The sequence below is a fragment of the Lepus europaeus genome, chromosome 5 (assembly GCF_033115175.1).
Source record: "Lepus europaeus isolate LE1 chromosome 5, mLepTim1.pri, whole genome shotgun sequence".
Lineage (NCBI taxonomy): Eukaryota > Metazoa > Chordata > Mammalia > Lagomorpha > Leporidae > Lepus > Lepus europaeus.
The window spans coordinates 69,977,616-69,998,601 of NC_084831.1; the positions used below are offsets into that span (position 1 = coordinate 69,977,616).

The following is a 20,986-nucleotide window of genomic DNA, read 5'->3' on the forward strand; positions in this document are numbered from 1 at the left end:
ATTCTAAATTACAAATATAAGGAAAACAGGTAGCAGATATAAGGTTAATGATAACAGTGAAGATATTGTGACACTGCTAAAGGAAGCAGTACTCCTGTCTTCAACATCTTAAGACTTTATCTATTTATAAGTCAATAAAGAAGTTTCCCCAATGTTCCCCCATCTAGGGTCTTCTTAGTCTTGCAAATTGGTCCTAGTTATTATGTAAAGGTACAAGCAAGAAGGTACTGGTCAAAATTATCATTTGATCTTTGTCATTATTCTCCTTAGTGCACATTTCAGCTTCCTCTCTATTCTAAATGTGTCCTTATTTAAGATATTATATACTTCTCCATCAGGAACATCATGTGGTGCGTCAAATCAGTTGCCAACATGAGAGTCAAACTGACAGATTGTTCAGAATACATAAGTACCCATATTACTTATATTTTTAAAAAGTATAAGAGAAAAAAACCATTGGGAAATGATAGGAGACAACAGGAAGAATATTAAAAGCCATGAAACAGGAGATGGCGCTGTGGCATAGCAGGTAAGGCTGCCATCTGCAGTGTTGGAGTCCCATACGGGCGCCAGTTCATGTCCTGGCTGCTCCACTTCTCATCCAGCTCTCTGCTATGGCCTGGAAAAGCAGTAGAAGATGGCCCAAGTCCTTGGGCCCCTGCACCGGAGTGGGAGAGCTGGAAGGAGCTCCTGGCTCCGGGCTTCGGATCAGACCAGCTCAGGCCATTAATGGCAGCCATTTGGGGAGCAAACTAGCAGATGGAAGACCTCTCTGTCCCTCTTTGCCTCTGCCTCTTGTAACTCTGCCTTTCAAATAAATAAATCTTTTTTAAAAAGCCATGAAACAAAATTATCATGACAGGGTGCTAGTGTTGTGGCACAGCAGGTTAAGCTGCTGCCTGTGATATGGTGCAGGCATTTTCTATCAGAGCACTGGTTTGAGTCCTGGCTGCTCCACTTCCAAATCCAGCTCCCTGCTAATGCGCCTGGGAAAGCAGTAGATGATGCTCCAAGTACTTGGGCCCCTGCTACCCATGTAGGAGACCTAGATGGAGTTCCAGACTCCTGGCTTTGGTGACTTAAGGAGTAAAACAGAGAATGCTGGATCTCTCTTTGTCTCTCCCTCTCTGTCACTCTGCCTTTCAAATAAATAAGTAAATCTTTTTAAAAAATTATCATGACAATAACTATGAAAGTATGCTGCCTTTGGGGCCCAGTGCTGTGTCACAGTGAGTGATGCCTCTACCTGCATTGCTTGCATTCTGATTCAGCTCTCTGCTCTAGCCTGGGAAAGCAGTAGAAGATGGCCCAAGTCCTTGGGCCCCTGCACCAGTATGAGAGACTTAAAAGAAGCTCCTGGCTCCCCGCTTCAGATCAACCCAGCTCTGGCCATTGCAGCCATCTGGGGAGTGAACCAGTGGATGGAACTCTTCTCTCTCTTTGCCTTTTCTTTGGCCTTTCTGTAACTCTTCCTTCCAAATAAACAAATAGATCTTTAAAAAATAAAGTATGCTGCAAATTATTTTCTTTTTTATTTATTTATTTGATAGATAGAGTTAGACAGTGAGAGAGAGAGACAGAGAGAAAGGTCTTCCTTCCGTTGGTTCATTCCCCAAATGGCCGCCACGGCCGGAGCTATGCCAATCCAAAACCAGGAGCCAGGTACTTCTTCCTGGTCTCTGACGCGGTTGCAGGCACCCAAGCACTTGGGCCACCCTCCACTGCCTTCCTGGGACACAGCAGAGAGCTGGACTGGAAGAGGAGCAGCTGGGACTAGAACCCGCCGCCTATATGGGATGCTGGTGCCGCAGGCGGAGGATTAACCAAGTGAGCCACAGCACCAGCCCTGCTGCAAATTATTTTCAAAATACAATTTACTACAATGCCAGTCATTTTGTTCATTAAAAAAAAAGGGGGGGTGGGGAAGGATGTTTGGCACAGCAGCTAAAATATTGCTTGGGACACCCACATTCTACACCACAGTGCCTGGATTCAAGTCCTGACTCCATTCCTGATTCCAGCTTCCCACTAATGAATATCCTGGGAGGCATCAGGTGAAGGCTCAAGTGACTGGGTTCATATTGTGTATGTGGGAGCCTCAGATTGAGTTACCTACCAGTTCCAGGTTTCAACCTAGGCCAGCCTCAGCAACTGTAAGCATTTTGTGTGTGAACTGGCAGACAGGAACTCTGTGTTAAATGTCTGCCTTCCCCCATCTCTCTGACTTTCAAATAAATATTTTTTTTTTAAAAAGAGGCAAGATTACAAAATAATATATGATCATGAGTATATTAAGATAATATAAAAATAGTAAAAGGATTAAATGTCAAAGCTATATGCATATTGTTATTTTTTAAATTTTACAAACTAACTGTAATGACTTTCTCACAAGTCAGTCAGTGACCTCTTGTACAGAGTATTCTACAAAGACCTACATAATGAAACAACACAGAGAAGGATCTATGAATAGAAAGGAGAACATAGAGGGCTAGCGATGTGGTGAACAGGATTAAGTGGCCACCTGCAACACAGGCATCCCACATCAGAGCACTGGTTCAAGTTCCAGGCACTCTGATTCAGATACAGCTCCCTGCCAACACACCAGGGAAAATAGTTCAGTCCATGCTATCCCTGTGGGAGTCCCAAATGGAGCTCCAGGCTCCTGGCTTCACCCTGCCCCAGACCTGGCCATTGAAGTCATTTAGGGAGTAAACCACTGGATGGAAGATATCTCTCCTTCTCTGTCACTCTGCCTTTCAAATAAATTTCTTAAATATCTAAGAGAGAGAGAAAGAGAGAAAGAAACATAGGACACCCTAGACGCTGTAGGTGGGAACAGAAGTCAAAAATAAAAACAAGAGTGACTAATATTATGTAGTAGATGTCACAACAAATCAACACAGGAACACATCATGCTGACACTAAAAACACTAGTCAAAGCCTGAAGGTTGGTTAAAATATTTAGAATTGTTAGAAAGGCAACAGAGAGTCACTGCCGGTTTTTGATTGTGGGAGTGAAAAGATGGAATTGGTGTCTGAGAAAGATAATTCTAACAGCTGTGTGTAGGATGAGTTGGAGGGAGAAAGAGACTAGAGGCAGGAATAAACAGCTACAAAGCTGTCTGAAGTACAGAAGCATGAAATAAGTAAAAACCATGGAAAAAATAATAGGAAAGAGAGGTATTCCTTATATTTTTTAAACTAATATTAACTTTTTTTTTTTTTGACAGGCAGAGTTAGAGAGAGAGACAGAGAGAAAGGTCTTCCTTCCATTGGTTCACTCCCCAAAGGGCCGCCTCGGCCAGCGCACTGCGCCGATCCAAAGCCAGGAGCCAGGTGCTTCTCCTGGTCTCCCATGCGGGTGCAGGGGCCCAAGCACTTGGGCCATCCTCCACTGCCTTCCTGGGCCACAGCAGAGAGCTGGACTGGAAGAGGAGCAGCCGGGACCAGAACCCAGCGCCCATGCAGGATGCTGGCACTGCAGGCTGAGGATTAACCAACTAAGCCACAGTGCCGGCCCATATTAACTATTTTAACTATCCTACAGTCACTACATTTACCATGTTGGATAGACATCGTAGAATTCAGTAAGGCATTTAAATGATGAATGTTCACAATTATACCAATCTCTATAGATTGCCATGAGAATAAAATAACTGGGGCCAGCATTGAGGTACAGCAGGTTAGGCTGGCGCCGTGGTTCACTTGGCTAATCCTCCACCTGTGGTGCTGGCACCCTGGGTTCTAGTCCTAGTTGGGGCGCTGGGTACTAGTCCCGGTTGCTCCTCTTCAGTCCAGCTCTCTGCTGTGGCCCAAGAAGGCAGTGGAGGATGGCCCAAGTGCTTGGGTCCCTGCATCTGCATGGGAGACGAGAGGAAGCACGCAGCTCCTGGCTTCAGATCGGTGCAGCGCGGGCCATTAGGGGAGTGAACCAATGGAAAGGAAGACCTTTCTCTCTGTCTCTCACTGTCTATCTCTGCCTGGCAAAAAATATTAAAAAAGGGGGGGGGGGGGGCGGGGGAGGGACATAGCAGGTTAAATCACCACTTGCAAAATTGCCATCCTTTTACCACAGCGCCAGTTCTAGTCCCAGCTGCTCCGTTTCTGATCCAGATCTTTGCTAAAGCACCTGGGAAAGCAGTGGAAGATGGCCCAAGTACTTGGGCCCGCCACCTTTGGGAGACCCAGCAGTTCCAGTCTCCTGGATTTGGCCTGACCCAGCCCCTGGCTATGGCAGCCATTTGGGAACTGAGTCAGCAGATGGAATATTTTCTCTCTCTCTATCTCTCCTTCTCTCTGTTATTCTGCCTTTCAAATAAATATATCTTTTTTAAAAAATTCTCTAATTGTAAATATACATAAACAGTAACTGCTTTAACTTCTCAGGGAGGAAACAGGTGTGATACAAAAGAAATGCTCTGACCATAAAGTCAGAAGACCTGAATTCAAATTCTGCTTCAATTTTTATTTAATGGACTTTAAGCAAGTCTTTAGCCACTGTGAGCAAACATTTCTAATATGCAAAATGCGAAAAAACAATCTCCCATAAAGGCTTCAAGGAATAAATGAAATAATGCACTATAAAGAAGTATGTTGGAGGGTATAGGAAGGAGGCCAGAACCAGGGATCCATTTTGGCTGCCCTTATTAGACAAAAAGCCACAAATGCATTCAAGGAACTATAATATTTTCTATATTATTAATGAGGAATTAAGTTTGCTGAGATAGTTCATTAATTATCTATCTTAAAATATGCACTCTTACACATAAGGCCTACTCCACAGCAGTATAAGCAGCAACAGGAAAGTTATATTACCAATATGATTTTTAAACAATAACAGGTAACTAGCATTTTTTCTTTTCCAATTTACTGAAACATTATCATAATTCATATGACTTTCTAAGTATATACGACTTCTAATTTGAAAATTTATTTCTTGAGAAAGAAATTAAAAAGGACAAGGAATGAAAAAGAAAAAGTACATCTTAAGATGATTTAAATGGTAGGAAGGCAGCAGATAAATCAGGCTGAAGTTGACTTGTCTTAGGCAAAATTCTTAAAACTTTCTGTCTGAAAGAAATCAGTGTGAAGTATCAAAGTAAGATTGTTCTCCGCCCATGGATCCCTAAAGTAGGAGTTAGGGAATAGTTTATCAAATCAACAATTAAGCACTTTTAGCTCTGTTGAGTTTGAGAATCAAAATTAAAGGAGATACAAATAAACAGTATTCATAAACATTTCCTTTCTGGTCTAGATCAATAAAGTCTCTAGCTAGGGATCTTTAGAACACAATTCATTCATTTATACACTACCAGGAACATAAAGTATCACATCTAGCCTTGAGCAAATTAGACCAGCACAAGAAAAGTCCCATAAGAATAAACAAAATAATATTTATGCAAGAAGAAGCAAGAAAGCTTTAGGGAATGCATGAATTGAATTTGGATATCAGAAAACTAGAAAGTAGAGAGGGAGGAAAGATCTGTAGATAAAGGGACCTGTTAAAATCAAATGAGAAAGCCAACACAAGAACATACAAGAAGGAACTGGCTGGAGCACAAAGGGGTTGAAATGAAATATCATAATAGCAGATGTGGAACCAGATGGCAAAAATCCTTGAGTACCAGGATAAGGATTTGATACTTATTCTGTATATACTAAAAATTCCTGAATAAGAGATGATGAATAAAAGATTTAAATTAAGAATGAGACTCATGTAATGATTGAAATATGGAAAAAGGAAAAAATAGACTCAAAAAAAGCTATTGGATTTTACTATAGATTTTACTATAGAAATAGGTAGTTCTTTACAAGGATCATTATATAAACTTATATCCACACAAATTATAGTAAAGCTAAATTATATTTTAAGAAAAACATACACATTTTACTCCATAAATTTAATCTTATGCATTCTGCTGAAAACAAGACAGATCTCCAGCCTAATAAGAAATGCTTTTATTTCCCAGAGCAAACCTGAGATGGGAACTGCGATTCTACATTTCCCCAGCCAGCCTCAATTGCCATGTGCCTCTCAGCAAGAGCAGCACAATTACAGCGTTAAAGATATGCACAGTTTTCCTATAATGTGGCTCCTAATCATAAGAAAACCACTTTTATCCAGTGCTCAAATAACGAAAGCAGTAATCTGTGCTAGCACTACAGGAAAAGCTGACTATGTCAGACCTGATCAAAGATAGTATCATCCTGTAATTCATGAGCTACTTAAACAACTTTTGAGAGTAATTAAGGCTCAGTTTTTGCTCCACTACTGACTTCAGAACCTAACCTCTGCTGAATGCCTTTTCTCTTCCTCATCTTAATCTTATTAAGCACATTGTAAGTAGCTAAACAGGGGCTTAGTCCAAACAATTATTTGAAGACAGAAAATTGCCTAAAAATAGTTAGACATTTCAGGAAGCTCAAACCAGGCATATAAAAACAAAATCTCTAAGCACCGACTACAGTTACAGAAAAAGTTTGAGCACAAATTATAAGACCTCTTTTGCATGCAGCTTAGCTATAAAATTGAGTATATTTTCCCTTACCCCTCCCCTAGAATCAACAACACTTTTCTCTGAGTAAATATTTTGAAATAATATAAAATCTTGGCACCACATTTATTAAAGTATTTTCACTATAAATTAACATTTTCTAAAAACTATACTAACACAATTTAGGGGATATAAATATTTCTACTTTTAAAGTCAAGTCTGGGGGGCCGGCGCTGTGGCATAGCAGGTAAAGCTGCCGCCTGCAGTACTGGCATCCCATATGGGCGCTGGTTCAAGTCCCGGCTGCTCCACTTCTAATCCAGCTCTCTGCTATGGCCTGGGAGGGCAGTGAAACATGGCCTGAGTCATCGGGCCCCTGCACCCACGTGGGAGACCTGGAAGAAGTTCCTGGCTCCTGGCTTCAGACTGGCGCAGCTCCGGCCACTGCGGCCAACTGGGGAGTGAACCAGAAGATGGAAGACCTCTCTCTCTCTCTCTCTCTCTCTCTCTCTCTCTGCCTCTCCTTCTCTCTCTGTGTAACTCTGACTTTCAAATTAAATAAATAAATCTTAAAAAAAAAAAAAGTCAAGTCTGTGTTTGCTTTGTACAGCTGACAAAAAATATTTCCAAGGCACTTGCTTATTTCTCCAATACCTGCTGAGCTCCCTACTAGAGTGCCAGGTAGATCCAAGTATTTATGGTCTAATGAGTAAGACATACAACTAGAAGAAACATGCTATAATGCATGTATCCACAAGATACTATAAAAACAAACAAGGGGGTCAAGAAATGCCTTTTTAAGACTCAGGAATGGCCGGCTCTGTGGCTCACTAGGCTAATCCTCCACCTGCGGCGCTGGCACACCGGGTTCTAATGCCAGTTGGGGCGCCGGATTCTGTCCCGGTTGCTCCTCTTCCAGTCCAGCTCTCTGCTGTGGCCCGGGAAGGCAGTGGAGGGTGGCCCAAGTGCTTGGGCCCTGCACCCACATGGGAGACCAGAAGGAAGCACCTGGCACCTGGCTCCTGGCGCAGCGCACTGGCCACAGAGGCCATTTGGGGGGTGAACCAACGGAAAAGGAAGACCTTCCTCTCTGTGTGTGTGTCTCTCTCTCTCTCACTGTCTAACTCTGCCTGTCAAAAAAAAAAAAAAGACAGACAGACAGACAGACTTAGGAACTATACCTGAATAAAGGGAAATTGGCAGGTAAGGTAAAAATTAAAGTTGCATTTCCCAAATTTGATTGTACTGTATATCAGAACCACATATAGAGCTTATATTTTAGCCTCATTTCAGATTTTATGAATCAGAATTTTCCAAATCTGCAGGAGAGGCTGAGAAGTACATATTTTTAATGTGTGCCATGACTGATTCAGAATCCAAGCCAGGCCTAGGTAGCAGCACACTAGAAGGACAAACAGCCATTTCAGGCCTAGCGAATAGTTTAGCAAGGCTGGAGTATCTAAAAATCCAAAGACAAAACCAGAGAGAAATGAGAAGACTAGGGCTATAACTAATGTATTTCAAACCAGACTAGCATAATTAACAAGAACTTTCAAAACAAAAGACAATCATCTATTTCAAAGGCTTTAGTAAATGATTTATATATGAACTAAGTTATTATTGAAGCACACAGGAAGACTTAGCGCAAACATATTCTATTTCAAAACAAAGAGAAAATGAATATTCTTTTGAGAAGCCAATAAACCAGAACATTACTCATAATTGCTATTAAATGTAGTGATCAATCATTTCCTCTCAACATCATTTCAGGGATTATGATAGAAGCTACTGAAAGTGTTCCATAATGTATAAAATAAACATAATTAAAATTCAAATTTTAAAATTACAAATGGTACTTAATGACTTCAAATTTTCAAACTGTTATTTTAAAACTATTTGTTACTTTCTGACTAAAGGTTATCTACAATTGTACTTTCATACTCAATTCTATACTGGAGTAAAATGATACATCACCAGAAAGAGGAACATTTACCATAATACACTAAAAGCACAACAATCTTTTCTATTGATTTCGATTTGTTAAATAATAAATGGTTGGGGGCAGATATGTGGCCTAGAGATTAAAATGCTACTTGGGACACGTGCATCTCATATTGAAGTGCTTGGGTTCAAATCCCAGCTTCACCCTGATTCCAGTTTCCTGCTAATGTACACGAGGGAGGCAGCAGGTGATGGCTCGAAGTTGGGTGCCTACCACCCACATGGGAAACCTGGATTGAGTTCACGACTCTCCACTTCAGCCCAGCCCAACAGTCCTGGACATTGTAGGAACTGGAGAGTAAACCAGCATGTGAGGACTCTGTCAGTCTATGCCCATTTTTTTTTTCTCTCTCTCTGTCTCTGTCAAATTAACAAACAAGTTTAAATGGTTTAAATTATCAACTGCTTAAATCCCCAATTCACTCTCACAACAAAGACTTCATAAACAGAGATACAGACAAGTAACCACTGAAAACAGAAATAAGCTTTTACAGAAATTCCTTCTTAAACCTAGAGACAAACTTACTAAACGTAATATACAGAATACATCTTAATAGTATCTTCTATTTCTAAAAATTCCCTCCAAAGCATATGTAAATTATTTCAATGTATCCTAACAGCTGATTCACAGAACACATAAAGATTCATTTACCAAAGTAAAAACTTCTACCCAACAATGCATAGTGATTCTCCTGAGGAATACATTAGGTAAAGAAGCAATAGCAGTTAAAAAGCAAAGGACTAAACAGCTCAATTTAAAAGAACCAACAGACAAATGACAAGAATTACAATTATACACTTGACAGAACAAATCAACCTCCTTCTCAGACTTAGTTTAATGTAATTTTAAAATACTAATAAGAGCTAATTGCCTTAATTTCCAGATGAAATATAGAAATTGCATTATGCTTTTATCAGTTTCTTAGGCTAAAGTGACCTATTTACATAGAACAAAATATAATTGCTTCCTGAGCGATGCACTGCTTCCTTTCTGCTCCTGCAGCACTTTATCCATATCTGTTTTTACTGCAAGCACTTGAAATTTGAAAAGAAGAAAGCACTATCATCATGTAAGATTCAGAAGTGGGCTAGGATGGAGAAATGACTTAGACAAAATCTCCTCTGAAGTCAGATTTCAAACTCATATCTGACTACAAAGATCCTTCCCTGGGGCTGGCGCTGTGGCGCAGCGGGTTAAAGCCCTGGCCTGCAGCGCCAGCATCCCATATGGGTGCCGGTTCTAGTCCCGGCTGCTCCTCTTCTGATCCAGCTCTCTGCTATAGCCTGGGAAAGCAGTAGAAGATGGCCCAAGTCCTTGGACCCCTGCACCCATGTGGGAGACCCAGAAGCTTCCGGCACCTGGCTTCAGATCAGCGCAGCTCCGGCTGTTTTAGCCATCTGGGGAATGACCCAGCCTCTCCCTCTGTCTCTACCCTCTCCGCAACTTTTTCAAATAAATAAAATAAATCTTTAAAAAAAAAAGATCCTTCCCCAATGCCTCACAGTAGTTGATAAAATCAAACTGCAACAGCTGAATTCACGGCAGTTTCTTGCTGTACCTACTTTGATAGTAGCGAAAACAAATCTATCATAGACAAAGTCTATGTAGAGGATGTGATGTGAGTAGAGGTATGAGAGTAGAGACTTAAATCTGAACTCATGTCCAACAAATAGGAAGCTTCCCAGTTTATGAGTCTTCATAGAAAGCAGAGCTAATTTTCCTATACAGAAGCTAATAATGCCATACATCATTCTTCCAGAAACCCTGCAGCACATACATGGTGCTTGATCTAGCCTCTGCCAATATGACATGTCCAAAAAGGACTCTGTAAGAGTTAGAGACAGTAAGCAGCCAGGACAATGAAGGTTAGATTTTTTGGCAGCAGGAGAAAGCTGCAACATTAAATTTCTAAAGGCAACAGTACCAGTCACGCAGTGGCTGAATCTAGCCTTCAGCAGCTTGCAATACTGTCACCGGACTGGTCTCATGCCATGACTTTTAGATGTCTTTTCTGCTATCTAGTCTTCCTTGTTCCTGACTAGCTAGAGCTACAGCCTTCCTAACAATTCAGTGAAGTAATCAATATGCTTTCAATAAATTCCTTTTCTGCTTGAATCAACAAGCGCCCTCTGTTGCCTGCAATTAAAAACCCTCTGGCAGAAGCAGGTGTTGTGGTGCAGCAGGTTAACCCACTGCTTGGAATGTCCACATCCATACTGAAGTGCCAGTTCAATTCCCAGCTGCTCTGCTTCCAGTCCAGCTCCCTGCTAGCGTGCCTGGAAAGCAGCAGATGATGATTCAATATCTGAGTTCCTGCCGCCCATATGAGACTCAGATGGAGCTCCCAGCTCCTGGGTTCAGTCTGGTTAAGCCCCAGCTGTTGCAGTCATCTGGAAAGTAAACGAGTGGACAGAAGATCTCTCTCTTACTCTCTATCACTCTGCTTTCAAATTAAATACATTTTTTTTAAGAAAAAGTAAAACAAAAACTCTAAGGTATCTAATAAAAAAAAAACACTGAACAATCTTATTTTATCAAATCTGTTTACCTTAGTACTTGATTTCCCTCTCTCTCTTTTTTTAATTTGCCATCATCTTAAGATATAACTATTCATACACAGTGGTCTGTTCTAATAACATAAATAAAACTTCAAATCAGGTTTCTTTATCTTTTTCAAAAGCAACATGAAAATGCAAATACAGTAAGAATCATCTAAGCGTGATCTTCACTGGGGTTCAAAGTCAAGTTTTATTAAGGTTTCTTACCTGTCAGGAATACCTAGTCTTTTGACACTTCTATAAACAGAAAGAGTATTTGCAACATGCCGATAATTAAACCAGAATCGAGATGTACACACCTAAATTAAAAAAAAAAAAAATTATGAGTCAAAATAAACCATGGAGTTATAGAAATATTTGTCTTTAAGTAGGATATATGGATGGCTTAAAAAAGAGTTTCAAGCTTATAAACAGCAAAGTACATGGAGAACCATCAACAAAAAACAATATTTCTGAAGAGCAATCCTTCAAAACTAATGTTAAACAAAAAAGACCACTAAACTTAAATTCAGGGAATTTAATTAAACATTGAACCAAGTCAGTTACTCTCAATTTTTATGATTCTTTAATATGTCTGTTTCTAAGATTAAATTCTTTAGAAATAAAAAAAATGTCCATAATTTCTTCACAGAATACAAAAGAAAATTAGATGTTTGGAGTCATATCATATTCATTTCACTCTGGATTGCTTCCTTAAATATGAGAAACATAGGAAATAGACTAAAACTTGACATACAAAACAGGGTTTTATCCACAAAAGAGGATGCAAAATAAATAAGGTATTGAAATGAACAGAAAACCAGAAATAATTCAATCAATTTTTAGGCTTAAAAAGAAAGATTCCTTTCTCTCTCTCACTGTCTAACTATGCCTGTCCAAAAAAAAAAAAAAAGAGAAAGATTCCCAAAAATTATACCAAGTAGGAAAATCTAATTTCAGGTTAAAAGTCAGCGTTCTTTTGTTTCTGACAAGCAGAGTGGATAGTGAGAGAGAGAGACAGAGAGAAAGGTCTTCCTTTTTGCCGTTGGTTCACCCTCCAATGGCCGCTGTGCTGATCCGAAGCCAGGAGCCAGGTGCTTCTCCTGGTCTCTCATGTGGGTGCAGGGCCCAAGCACTTGGGCCATCCTCCACTGCCTTCCCGGGCCATAGCAGAGAGCTGGCCTGGACGAGGGGCAACCGTGACAGAATCCGGTGCTCCAACTGGGACTAGAACCCGGTGTGCCGGTGCTGCAAGGCGGAGGATTAGCCTGTTGAGCCATGGCTCCAGCTAAAAGTCAGTGTTCTTAAAAAAGCCATTCTAAAGCAAATAAACAGAGATTGGCATCAGTTGGTATGAGATCCACCAAGTATACTCCTGCCTCCTACTACATGGCTTTGCTTATAGTAGGTATAAAAACAATTTTTAGAATAGCATAAATGCTCTTGCTCTTGCCAAACAGAGGAGTTATACAATTTGTTTTCATTAAAGTAAATTTTTCAACCTGGAATCCAACTTAAAAATCAAATAAAATTTCAACTACATAAAAATATAAATCCATGTCAAAAAACAGCACAAAACTATAGCTTAAATGTAAAAACTTGAAATCATATTCAAAAACTAATATTATAATTCAATAAGGAAAAAATGAACACTTTTGAAAAAGGGTAAAAGAGAAAGCATCTCATAACAAACGTATTCAAAATGTACAATTAGGCCGGCGCCGTGGCTTATCAGGCTAATCCTCCGCCTTGCGGCACCGGCACTCCGGGTTCTAGTCCCGGTTGGGGTGCCGGATTCTGTCCCAGTTGCCCCTCTTCCAGGCCAGCTCTCTGCTATGGCCCGGGAAGGCAGTGGAGGATGGCCCAAGTGCTTGGGCCCTGCACCCCATGGGAGACCAGGAGAAGCACCTGGCTCCTGGCTACAGATCAGCACGATGTGCTGGCCGCGGCGGCCATTGGGGGGTGAACCAACAGCAAAGGAAGACCTTTCTTTCTTTCTGTCTCTCTCTCTCTCACTGTCCACTCTGCATGTCAAAAATAAAAATAAATAAATAAATAAAATTAAAAAAAAAAAAGATACAAAAAAAGGGGTCAGCGCCATAGCACACTAAATTAATCCTCCTCCTGTGGCACTGGCATCCCATGTGGGCACCGGGTTCTAGTCCCGGCTGCTCCTCTTCCAGCCCAGCTCTCTACTGTGGCCCGGGAAGGCAGTGGAGGATGGCCCAAGTGCTTGGGCCCCTGCACCTGCATGGGAGACCAGGAGGAGGCACCTGGCTCCTGGCTTCAGAACGGCATAGCTCCAGCCGTTGCAGCCATTTGGGGAATGAACCAACGGAAAAAGAAGACCTTTCTCTCTTTCTCTCTCTCTTTCACTGTCTGTAACTCTACCTGTCAAATAAATGAATAAAAATCTTAAAAAAAAAAAAATACAGAAAAATAGGGGCCGGCACTGTGGCTCAGCGGGTTAACACCCTGGCCTGAAGCACTGGCATCCCATTTGGGCGCCAGTTCGAGACCTGGCTGCTCCACTTCCGATCCGGCTCTCTGCTATGGCCTGGGAAAGCAGTGGAAGATGGCCCAAGTCCTTGGGCCCCTGCACCCACGTGGAACACCCAGAAGAAGCTCCTGGCTCCTGGCTTCGGGACGGCGCAGCTCCGGCTGTTGCGGCCAGTTGGGGAGTGAACCATCGGATGGAAGACCTCTCTCTCTCTCTCTGCCTCTCCTCTCTCTGTGTAACTCTGACTCAAATAAAATAAAATAAATCTTTAAAAAAATACAGAAAAATAAATTTTATTTTCAAAAATTTAGTTCCACAAAATTTCTCAGACATTTATCTAATATGAACAGCAAGGTATATCTTTGGAGAATTTACTTACAAAAACGGCCCAGTTGTTTGTATGGCCACTTCTAAAGAATTGTTCTGCTTGATCCTATCAGGCAAATAAAAGCAAAATGAATAGATAAAAAAGGCCACAATTTCACAGAATAAGAACCAATAAAGGACAGCTTTTTTTTTTTAAGAGCCATTATAACAATCATCTTAAGTTTAGGAAATAAATTTGTGAATATTCATAACATCATAAGTTTATGAATATTCTAGTATTTGATCTTATGGACATAATAAGGAACAAAAATAACTTACAGCTTAAGTTATAATATGGAAAAAACTCCTGAACTGGAAATCTGGGTTTTACTTGTGGTTTACACACTGATTAAACATAGCAACCTTAATCAAGATACTAATATTTCATAAGACTCAGCTTCCTAATGTGCAGAATGAACGCAATGGCAGCCCTACACCAGACTTATTTTACAGAGTGTAAACATGCCTGTACAAGAGCTTCTGCTCTAAAAATTATGAAGCATTATACAAATAAAAGCATTTTACAGAGTTCACATCTTCCTATTTCCCATACCCTGAGAACAATTAAGAAAATAGAAAGCATGCTCGATAGAGAACATAGGATTTGGTTCAACAGATTTAACCAGGATATTATTTAAAACTGCAACCTAACCTCACTATTTTCTCCACCATAATTTATTTTCTCCATTGTGTTCACCATCTCCTTCCATTACATATCATTAACTAATTTGTGATTTTGAATAAATATTTTTTGAATTAAGGAATGTATGGTCTAAATGCCTTGACTGGAAGAGAACAAAGCAAGAGTCTCTCCTAGAACACTGAAACCACATAGATGATGGATTCAGCACAAGCAGCTATTACATAAAGGCTGTACCATACAACTACAAATCTCAAAGTTTCCTCTTAGGTTATATTCTGGTAATCCCTCTACTAAAGTGATCATTCTCTGCCATAAGAATTCAAGATTAAAATGTTTATGCCAGGAAATTCTCAAAGATTAATATTTCACTAAGGTAATACAGTTTTTATCCCCATGAGTTTGTTGTGAGACACAACATAATTCCCTTGTACCCTCAAGCGAAGCAAAATTATCACCCCTTAAATGTCACATATAAGTTTTCAATGCTTTAGTCATTTAATAATCATTACTGTTGATTCTCTAAAATCTCTACAACTGTGGTGAGTCAGTCTTTAATACTGGTCACAATATTAACCAATATTAAAGTTCAAACAAATGTATTGAAGCACCCATAAAGATTCTTGAGCCTATTTTTTGCTGCAGGGTAATATTAGTGAAAGCTGTTTGTTTTTAAACATTTTACCTCAAACACAGCCAGGTCTTCCTCACTGTCTTATAATTTCCCATTCAGTCTTGAAATTGTGAATGGCTTATGTCATGTCTGGATTCTAATTAATATGTTCCCTGTTAAAACTTCATTCAACATCTGTTCTTACTTTGTGCCAAATTCTTCTAATTTCATTCAACATCCAGTCTTATGTGCTCAGTAATTTATTTGAATTCACCAAGATATTTGATAATATACTTCAGTGTTCTCTGATGTACCCTTTCACTAATCTGTTAAAGTAGGAATTATATCTGCCATATTGAGACATTAAAAATTTCAATACTATGCTGACACCTAATTAACATGAATTTAATTATTATATATTAAAAATGGATATAAATCGGCTGGCGCCACGGCTCACTAGGCTAATCCTCCGCCTGCGGTGCCAGCACCCTGGGTTCTAGTCCCGGTCGGGGCACTGGATTCTGTCCCAGTTGCTCCTCTTCCAGGCCAGCTCTCTGCTGTGGCCCGGGAGTACAGTGGAGCATGGCCCAAGTCCTTGGGCCCTGCACCCCATAGGAGACCAGGAGGAAGCACCTGGCTTCTGGCTTGGGATCGGCGCAGCGCACCGGCCGTAGCAGCCATTTAGGGGGTGAAGCAACGGAAGGAAGACCTTTCTATCTATCTGTCTCTCTCACTGTATAACTCAGCCTGTCTTTAGAGAAAAAAAAAAAAAAAGGATATAAATCATACAGATCTGCTCCCACATAGTGTAATTACTAAATCATCTGAGTGCCTGGATTCAAAGTTAGGCTCTTTTGCTTCCAAACTTAGAAAAACTGCTTAACTTCTCTGTCCTTCCATTTCCCAACCTAGAAAATGGCAATAATATTGTCTGACTCACAGAATGTAGTAACAGTAACTAGAACACATAATTGCCTAAAAAATGTTAGCAGTTTTAAATTTTTGCTAACACAAAAATTTCAGGGAGAATGAAAATAAAAAATTCCATTCAAATGTGTGTGTGGTATCCACATAAATAAAATTTTTCACCCACCATAGTTTTCTCAAGAGTTGCCTAGATGCTGAAGAAAGCAATACATTGCAGTAGAAAACGCATTAGTCTGAGAATTTGAAGACCTGAGCTAAATACCAGATGTTTTTCTCCAGCCTGCTGTGAGATCAAGAAAAGCCATTTAGTACTTTAGACTCAACTTTCCTCATACAGAAAATAATAACTGACCCAAACATTATCTAATGTACCTTCCAGCTCCAAAGTCAGTTCCTTAAGACTTTAGTGTAAATTTGAGATGGCAAAACTCTTTTGTGATTTTTTTAGGCAATATAGTCACTATAAAGTTATTCATTCCATGTACAGTTAATGGAGCACCTATCACATGCCAGGTACTATATAATGTACACTGACAGAAAAATTACTAAAAAGTATGTTGCTTTCTCTCAAGAATACCAGCATTCAGTAAAGACAAACATGAAAACCTATTTCGCTACAACGTAACATCATAAGTTCATCATATTGATTGAACATCATGTGCTTATCACTGCCCTGAATATTCAGAATACAATGATGAGCAAATATTCTCTCAGTACTTACTTGCCTTCAAAGAGGCTACTATCCAACTAGACATACATTAAGCAGTTAAGGTAAAACTATTAATCCTATCAAAGAAAGACCCATAGTAAATAAAGACAGTATAACACGGGGGACCTGACTTGGTTTCTCTAAAGAAGTGGCATTTGGATTAAGATCCAAAAGATGAAGATATGAGGGAAGAAAAGCTCAGATAGAGGGAACATGAGCCCTAATGGTTTTGGAAAAACTGAAAGACTAGCAGAACTGGAAGACTGAAAGAGGAAAGAAAGGGTGAGAAAAAGGAAGGGTGGAGGAATGAGAGAGGTGAGAGAGGAAAAGGGATGGGGGGGACGGAGAGAATACAAATTAGAAGTATAAGCAGAGGGGCTGGCGCTGTGGTGCAGTAGGTTAATCCTCTGCCTGCAGTGCCAGCATCCCATATGGGTGCCGGTTCTAGTCCCGGTTGCCCCTCATCTAATCCAGCTCTCTGCTATGGCCTGGGAAAGGAGTAGAAGATGGCCCAAGTGCTTGGGCTCCTGCACCCACATGGGAGACCCGAAAGAATCTCCTGGCTCCTGGCTTCGGATCGGTGCAGCTCCGGCAATTGTGGCCATCTGGGGAGTGAACCAACAGAAGGAAGACCTTTCTCTCTCTCCCTCTCACTGTCTGTAACTCAACCTCTCAAATAAATTTAAAAAATCTTAAAAAAAAAAAAAAAGAAGTATAAGCAGAGGTCAATTATGCAGCTTTGTTTCTGAGTCTCAATGAAGAGGTCACTCTTCAAAGCAACAGTAAGGCACATAAGAGTGACACAATCAGATTTGCACTGCACTTGGAGAACAGATAGGAAGGAAGACTGATTGACTCATGGCAGACAAGTTAAGGAACTCTTGCACATGAGAGATGACAGAATAATAGTACAAAGTACACATGGGTTTTAATAGATGAAGCTTTAATATAAATTACAACAGAAAAAGCTTTAATGCAAATTACAACAGAAAAGACAATGATAAGGACTGGATAAGGTCTGGAAGTTATCCTCTTACTGCATCTTAGGAAATAGAGGAAACAGAACGTATAAAACATAATAAAGTGAAAAAGCATAGCAATTGTATGGTATCCAAAACAAAGTATTCAAGATAATCCACTAGAATGAAGAAGGAAAAACAGAACTTCTACTCATATTTATATTATCTAAAAATATGCTATATACACATTGAATACATAAATTATCAGTAATGCATGAACATACATAGAGTGCATGCTCAATTATCTTTTTCTAACTGGAAATTAGGGTCCAAGTTCAAGGGCTGAGGTGATGGGGAGAACACTCACTATTAAAGGAAGCAGGGACCACATTAAAATGTTTACTTTCTTTATTTTGTACCTATGGAACAAAGATTAATGAAAGGACTCAATCAGAATAACCTGATCCAGCTAACATTTTTTGAAGACTAGCATCAAAGTGATGGAGTACAGAAACCTAGAGGAAATAACAAAGAATAACTGCAATCATCTAGACCAGAAATAGCCAGGGCCCGAATGAAGCCAGTGGAACTGGAAAAGTGAAAGCAATCTTAAGAGTTCAGAACATACAACTTAGTGATAATCAAAATGTGGGATACAACATCTTGTATTTCTAGCTTAGAAGCAACATTGCTGGGCTAAGAAATGCAGGAGAAAAGGAAGGCTTAGTTTTTCAGTGTCTTTTTAAGAGGAGGTGGGATAAGCAGAAGAAAAATCTTTGGACACCGATTTCCAAATATCTGATTACCTCGGTCCCATCGCAAGCTGGAAATACAGCTAGAGATCTCGCTTATAGAACTGGACTGAGGAACCATCAGAATACAGGACAGGGAAAACGTTACAACACGACCAGAAGTTCGGGCGGCCAGGTTTAAACAAAAAACAGGGAGGTGGAAATTGGGAAAAAACACTCTACCCATCTGACTGCTATCAAGAGAGCGATGCCATTCAGTCGTAGGAAAGCAGCTGCCATTCACTGGAGCTGCCACTTCCCCACTATGCACTGCACAAGCGTAGGAGCAATGGATCAGTTCTCTTTTTCCGAGGACCTGATCCTTTTAAATTTTCGTTTTCAAAGGCTCAAACGGACCCAGCCTGTCCTATCCCACCCCCAGTGACACCCCAACTGCAGCCCAGCCTGGGTCGGAGGTTTCACTCAGCTGCTGTGTGTCGGACATCAGCCGGGGAGTTCACAGCCCACGGAACAGCCGTCCTCCCAGGGCTCCGTCGTCAAAAGAGGCTGACTCCTACCTCGATCTGACTAGCGGCCAGGCTGCCGAAGGACAACAGCAACAACACCGCCAAGAGAGCCGCAGGGAGGCGAACACAGTAGGCGGCGGCCATGATTGTCGGCTTCGGACTTCCCGCACCTGCAGGGGCGGAGCGAGTGCCGTAAAGCAGCGCGGGGGACGTCTGTGTGTTTTTGTGGGAATTTTTTTGCGACGCCACACCCACCTCCTCGAGTCCCGCCCCCCTCCAGCCTTCGGAAGTCCACGCTTCCACCGAGTTCTAGTGTTCCAGGGGCCGCGTGTATGGAGAATGTTGGCTTTATAACCTTAGCTGCATTTTTAGTTATTGTATTGTAGAATAGATAGAATAAGAAAAAGTTTTAGGGCCGGCGCTGTGGCGTAGTGGGTAAAGCCCTGGCCTGCAACCCGGGCATCCCATTTGGGCGCCGGTTCGAGCCCCTGCTGCTTCACTTCCGATCCAGGTCTCTGCTATGGCTTAGGAAAGCAGAAGATGACCAAGCCCTTGGGCCCCTGCACCCACATGGGAGACCCGGAGGAAGCTCCTGACTCCTGGCTTCCGATCGGTGCAGCTCTGGCTGTTGCAGCTATTTGGAGAGTGAAGCAGTGGATGGAAGACCTCTCTCACTCTGCCTTTCAAATAAATAAATAAATCTTGAAAGAAGAAAGAGAAAGGGAGGAAGGAAGGAAAGAAAGAAACCTTGAAGCATGTTAAGGAAAAACCCATAATTCCATAAAAAGAACTGGCCAGCATTGTGGCGCGGGGGACTGAGCCACCTGGGATTTCACAGGAGAGCCTTTTTGAGTTTCTGGCTGCTCCACTTCCAATCCAGCTCTGTGTTAGTATACCTGGGAGGGGAGTGGATGGACCGAGTTTTTGGGCCCCTGCTACCCACAGGAGGCCTCGATGGAGTTCCTGTCTCCTAGCTTCTGCCTGGGTTATAGTTATTTGGGGAGTGAACCAATGAATAGAGTCTCTCTCTGTCTCTATCCCTCCCTTTCTCTGCCCTTCAACTAAGTAATTTTTAAAAGTTCTTTTGCATAGTGTTTCCAATTCTTTGAGTATATGAAGTGAAATGTGGTGGGAGAACAGTGTTTGGGTACAAAATGCTATTAATTAATTGAATAAACTTCAAAAAGAAATGCAGTGGGTGCTGCAACTCAGAGGCTTGGATCCATTACTTATTGAAAAGATACAGATAAGGAACCTAGTGTATTTTTTGTTTCTTTGGTCTCCTCTGCAATTTTGGATCTAAAACATTTCTCAAAGAGACATAAATCATGTATATATGTTCAACTATTCCCTTTATTCTATGCACTCAATTTTAAACTCTGCTTTTCATCTTGTGTGACATGAACGTTTCTGTGCTGCTTCATAGTCCTCATTATTTTAACATTTAATGGCAACATGAAATTCCATCTATTATTGATGCCACAGCCAAAATCATTGCCCTTCTAAGTTTTACTAAGAAAATAGTATTGTAAAGCTTGCAGTTGGCTTTTTACACCTGATGAATTCTTTTCTTGAGCTAATTTTTCTGGCATAAGAATTTTGCTTAAAAGATTCAGAAATACTCTAATGCCTACTGTTGATGTTGCTTGCAAAAGTGTACAGATTTACAGAATATACTACCTAACATCAAATTATGCCATTTTTTTCCCTTCAAATTCCTTGGTATCAAATCTTACCTCAAGGTTGTTAGACTTCCAAGTCTTTTTTTCGTTGTTATCAGGATCTGATATTTTCCCTGGTGTTTGTATACTATCTCAATGCTGCATTCTGGACTTCTGGCACCAGCCAGCACCCAATCCAAGCCATTGCAATCCTGCGGCCATTGTTGGCATTTGGGGAAGAGATATCTCTCTCTCCCTCTCTCCCATCTACCCACCCTCTCTCTAAAATAAATTTATTTTTAATGTATCCATATGTCCTC

General features: G+C 40.8%; 1 protein-coding gene across 1 annotated transcript in view; it reads right to left on the minus strand.

Moving 5' to 3' along the window:
• The window catches only part of PIGK (phosphatidylinositol glycan anchor biosynthesis class K), a 153,448-nt gene extending 134,272 nt beyond the window's left edge, over positions 1-19,176 (minus strand). The window contains exons 1-3 of the mRNA XM_062191566.1: positions 19,057-19,176; positions 13,913-13,966; positions 11,262-11,353 (exon numbers count right to left, since the gene is read on the minus strand). Of these exons, the coding sequence (XP_062047550.1) occupies positions 11,262-11,353; positions 13,913-13,966; positions 19,057-19,149 (239 nt within the window). The 5' untranslated portion in view covers positions 19,150-19,176. The remainder of the gene's footprint in view (positions 1-11,261; positions 11,354-13,912; positions 13,967-19,056) is intronic.
• Between the last annotated feature and the right edge of the window lie 1,810 nt (positions 19,177-20,986).